We start from the raw sequence: 5,423 nt of genomic DNA, 5'->3' as shown, positions 1-5,423 counted from the left end.
TATCTTTATTTTTTATTTTTTTGTCTTTTATTGAGTTTATTGGTCTATTCTAGGTATACAGTACAGTTACATTCATTACTAGGATCTTGTACCTTTACATGGCTCTCATTTTGTCCCCTTGTCCCTGCCCTCCCTTCAACCCCTCCCTCCCCTCCCCATTTATAAACACTTCATTTCTATTTTTTCATTTTCTCATTTTTTTTCCTTATTAGCTTTCCCCTACCCTTCCCACTTTCCCCTACACCTTTAGCCCTTTTCTTTATATTATATATATCTTACAAATTAAAAAAGAGGGAAAAAGAAAAAAAGATTAAAATAGTAAATTTGATGTTATATATACATTAAAAAGAAAATGATTAATCTAAGGAATAATTTTATATACTTCATTCTCAAAATTCAAAGTTTCTAATTCTATGAGGAAGATTTACCACTACATAAAATACAATTTATACACACCCCAGTAGTCCCTGTATCTCTTCTGTTTCTACTAGTCCTTTTCTTTGTACTTTTTTTTTTTGGAGTGGGGGATGTCTTAACTAAGGTCTTACCCACTGAGTACATTTTCAATACTCTGAATAAGCATGTCACATTAGATAAATGAAATACAATTTGACTAAGCAAATACCTGAAACATGTCCTGAAATATAGTTTTTATTTTAGTGCAAAACTCAATTATTTTGTTTCTACAATAGACTTTACAACTATGTGGATGATACTCATCCAATCTGTAAATAACTCAAGACTCTTGATACTCTTATTCCTGTCATCTCCGTTTTCACATTAACTGATTTGGGATACTTCAACTATTGCTAACAACTGGCATAAGGGAGATGGAAAGTGATTGTACACTTTTGATTATTTCTGAAATCAAGTTGATTAGAGTACATTTTGGGCAAAAATGGATTTTTTTCTTGTATCCTCTCATTACTCATTTAAAACAACTTAAACTCTAACTAAAGAAATTAATACACCTTTAAACGTTGAAAAATTATACCCTCCCCAAATGAACAAAGTTAAAAACTTACAAAAGCAGAATGCTTTCCTCGAAATCTTCTTGTGCACTGTTGCCTCCATGGCTTCCAAATAATAAAGCCCAAAAGGTACAGAACAAACATAGATGTTTTTGCAAAGGTGCTGAAAAATGGTTTGTTGTACTGTGTGAAAACATACTGTAGAAGAAAAAGTTACACAGGAAACTCTGAGAGGCCTTTAAACCTTAGTACTCATCTCCAAAAAAAACAAAGCCTTTACATAATTCTTAATTTTTTTAGAAGTTTCTCTGTACAGTAAAGGTCAAAAGGGATTATAAAAATATTTTAGTTTCATTTCTGATACTGTATTTGGCTTGTATATAAAGGTTCCCTTTGCAGCAGCAACAATTTTCGAAAAGGTTTTGTACAACATCCACTGAAAACCTATCACACAACAAACCTGTGCTATGGGCTAAAGAAAAGTAAGATAGGCTTTTCTGCCCTTGAGGAGCTTATAACCAAATGAAAGAGACCAATAAAAAATAAAATACAGCATGATGTTCTAAGTACCATGACAGGGGTTCTGGGTGCCTTGCAAAGACCAACTGGAAGGTTAAGGAAGTTTCCTGAGAAGCTACTTCTGATCTGTGTGTGAAAGGCTGAAGCAGAATTGGCCTAAATACAGAAAACACCATTTAAAAAGGTAGTAAAACAGAACGGTGCATGAAGAATATTACATGAAGTTTAATGTTTTAAGGCATTACATAAGAACCTACAATCTTTATATAAATTAAAAATATCAGTATAAAGTTGTCATTTTTGTCTCCTGAGGGAAAAATCCCTGTGTGCACTGAAAAGGTCTAAGAAATTTCACAAACCAGGAGAAAACAACTCTAGGGCCCAGGTGATAGTCTGTGCCACAGTCCTAGAGGCAATGGTCAAATGCAAGTATGAGGTAAGAAATGTACATGATAAACATAAAGCGTCTTGTGCTAGAAACCAAATAAAAAATTACGGGAGTCATACTAAAAGGACCCCAGAGTCAACCTGAAGGAGCTTCCACTGGTCAGATATAAGACAGACTAAGCTTTAAAAGAAATAATAGCTGCAATGGTTTAACACAATTATCAAAATATATAAATATATTAAATTATATAAATATATAAAAATTAAGAATTTACAATGATGCTAACAATGGTCAATATGGAAGTCGCTAATTCTATTCTAAAATGAAAAAAAGGGGGGAAAAATCAAGATTTATCCAATTTTTATACATGAACCATGTTTCAGAATAACTACATAGTAGTTGTGGAAAAGTTCTCCTTAAAGGATTTTAGCTAATGAATACAGAAGGACTGTTCCTTAGAAAAACAACTATTTTGTAACCTTTATCAAGGCAGTAGTCATATGGACATTCACCTATTACCTACAATTTGATGAGGAATTTTAGTGCTTAAACGGGCATCACCCAAAGTAAGACTTGTAGCCATTATATGAACCACACTGTAATGTCATGGGAGTACCTGGTTATTATCAACATATTCTTTGCTAAAAAGCTCAACCTAATAAAAGACTTTTAACACTCATCTATCATTTCACAGGAAATAAAAGAACACATTAAATGACAAGGAAGCAACAGCAAAATCAAGAATGTGTGATATATCTTAGAAGAAAAGTGACTTACTTTTTCTAACAAACCAATATCATGAAAAGGGGGAGGGGAAACAGACAAAAGTGACTTCAAACATATAACAAAAGGAATATGTGAGGTTTTTTTCCAAATAAACCTCACAATAAAAAAACACACTTAAAAAAAGCAGATGTCCTTAATATAAGTGGGAAAATTTGAATATGAACTAGTTTCAGGTGATTTTAAGGAATTATAATTAATTTGGTCAGATATTATAAATGGTACAGCAATTATATTTTTTTTAAAGTTATTTTCAATTTGAGGCAAACATAACTAGAATTTGTTTTAAACTATCCCAGGAAAAAAGTTTTTAGCAGCACTGGGTAAGAGTGGAAAAAGTTGACAATTATTAAAGGCATCACATTCTCTCTACTTTGCATATAGTAGAAAGTTCCTTAATAAAAAGACTGATTTTCTTTTTGAAACACACAAGATATCTCAAAAGTTTGTGAGTTTATCTGGCTGAAGTATTAAAACTTTACACAAGCTCTTGGATAAAAGTTGTTAAATATCCTCTTAGTGGAATTTAAAAAAAAAACTTCTTTCCCCCTAGATTTATTGAGGTACAACTGAAAAGAACTAAACATATTTGCTAACTATTACATGGCATTTTGATTCATGTTCTACATTGTGAAACAATTACCACAAACAAGTTGGTTGGGTTTTTTTTTTTTTTCACTTTGTTCAGATATGAATCACTAAATTATAATTTATTCAGGTGATCTTTTGTCTAAATTTTCTTACCTAATAGGTAAAACAATTTATTCATAACTATAAAATTTATAAGGTAGGTTGAGTTCTCTGCAAATATTAAGATTTCTTTGAGGGGAAACTACAGTATGTTAATCTAAGATTATTGGACAGTTTTTTTTTCTTTTTATTGAGTTTATTGGTAGAGTTTTAAAGTGAAAAACAGACAAACCATTGTATTCCAGAGCCTAATTCCAGAAAGGGTAAAAAATTATTTATTTATAAGATATAATGTCAGTGTCAAATGTTACTTAGCTATGATGTTAAGAAGATCACTAGTATCAAACTGCCTCTTCCAATATTTAAATTATTTTGTAAATGGTATTTCCTTTTGCATGTTTTGTTAAGATTGTAGTATGTGAGCTGGGTAGTTAATTCTGAAAAGCTGCTGTTTTTATAGGAATCATTAACCAAACAGTTAATTATAAAAGTAGAAAGAAGACTTAGCTTGTAAATTCAAAATACTGTAATACTACAGTACTATACTACTATCAATGGCTCATCAAACACAAAATTTAACTGAAGGCACTTACTGCATAATGTGTATTTTACACTGTTTCAGGCAGCAAACATATACACCCACGCACATGCACAATAGTGACCAGCACGTGAAAACTCTGATCACTTTTACTCGTTTTTCCAAAAGTGGAGTTTTGTTTGTTTACTTGTTTTAATAAGGTACTGAGGACTGAAGCCAGGGCCTCTCACGTGCTACACAAGTTTTCTACCACTGAGCTATACCTTCAGTTCAAAAGTATTCTTATTTCCTACTAAATAGTGAAAGATTGTTTGTATCTTGAATGGTTGTTCACCACCCCCAAAAAAAAGGATTTTCAGAGAAAATGAATTCAGTAATAAAAAACTCCAGCAAATTCTCCTTCATCTATTAAGAAAATGAATACCCTCCCTACAAGATACAAGAAAATTGCATGAAAAACAAAGGGCATCCTTACAATTTTAACTTGAAATGACACTAATCCTCAACAATACTTAAAATACTGCATTCAATATTTCTAGTAATTGTTGGAAATACTATAGGTAAACGACGATGCCATTACCATAACGTAATATCAGTCCTGGAGAAGAGATACATACCGAAGTAAGCTCTGATGAAGCAACCCATATCACATCAACCAGCAGGAGAATCACAATCCCGAGAGCCATCCGCCTGCGTTGAGTGAAACCACTGTTCTGGGAATTCATTCGGTTCATGATAAATACACACACCATTTGCAGTCTGTTTTTTAGAAAACACAGATCTCATTAGAGATGTTTTTAGAAAAATGACCATAAAAATGAGATGAGAAGTATAAAACGAAACATCTGACATGGTTTAGCTATTCTGCATTAGGAAAGTCACAAAGCACAAATACTTTACCTTGTTTTAAGGACCTCTCTGAGATCTTCAAAAGCAATGCCGAAAAACCGGGCAGATCTCAGTCTAAAAGATGAAGAACTCAGCCCACCTAAAAACCACCACAAAATGATGTTTATAGAAATGTAAACAAATAAGATTCTTCACATCTTTTTAAATTCACCAATCTGAAAACAAACCAAAGAAAACTACGAACATGTTAAAACAAAACCGATATTTTTCATTGTATACTTCAGATTCCACAGAGCAAAGTACATGGAACAGGAGAAAAGCAATATTCAAACAAGCGGTCTATTTAAGAATAGTAGTCAACGACTAGAAAACTCTGAATTCCGCCTCTCCCCGCAGAGGAATCCACCCCAGGGACGGAGTCTAGACTCACACCTGGATCTAAAGGTGTATTTTCAGTTCCTTAGCTCCTGTGGAATTTGGTTACCGGAGAGCAAGTGATTTGTTGTGGGTCTTAAGGGCTCCTTTCCATTCATCTCACGTAGTAAGGGAAAGGGATCCTCCGGCTCCGCTACCTAACCTGTGTCAACATCCAGTGATTCAGCTCCAAACAGCAATTCCCAGAGAGGGTGGGGGCGTCCCCGCTGGCCTGGGGACTCCGCGCGGCCGCTCCTGACAGCCTCCCGCG

General features: G+C 33.6%; 1 protein-coding gene across 1 annotated transcript in view; it reads right to left on the bottom strand.

Moving 5' to 3' along the window:
- Slc35f5 (solute carrier family 35 member F5) overlaps positions 1–5,271 on the bottom strand; it is a 33,138-nt gene extending 27,867 nt beyond the window's left edge. Inside the window, exons 1-4 of the mRNA XM_033757150.1 lie at positions 5,223–5,271; positions 4,790–4,877; positions 4,507–4,648; positions 1,026–1,169 (exon numbers count right to left, since the gene is read on the bottom strand). Coding sequence (XP_033613041.1) covers positions 1,026–1,169; positions 4,507–4,648; positions 4,790–4,877; positions 5,223–5,271 — 423 coding nt within the window. The remainder of the gene's footprint in view (positions 1–1,025; positions 1,170–4,506; positions 4,649–4,789; positions 4,878–5,222) is intronic.
- Between the last annotated feature and the right edge of the window lie 152 nt (positions 5,272–5,423).

This window comes from Fukomys damarensis, unplaced genomic scaffold, assembly GCF_012274545.1.
Source record: "Fukomys damarensis isolate Sample0158 unplaced genomic scaffold, DMR_v1.0_HiC HiC_scaffold_29, whole genome shotgun sequence".
Classification (NCBI taxonomy): domain Eukaryota; kingdom Metazoa; phylum Chordata; class Mammalia; order Rodentia; family Bathyergidae; genus Fukomys; species Fukomys damarensis.
This window is presented reverse-complemented; position numbering and strand designations above follow the sequence as displayed.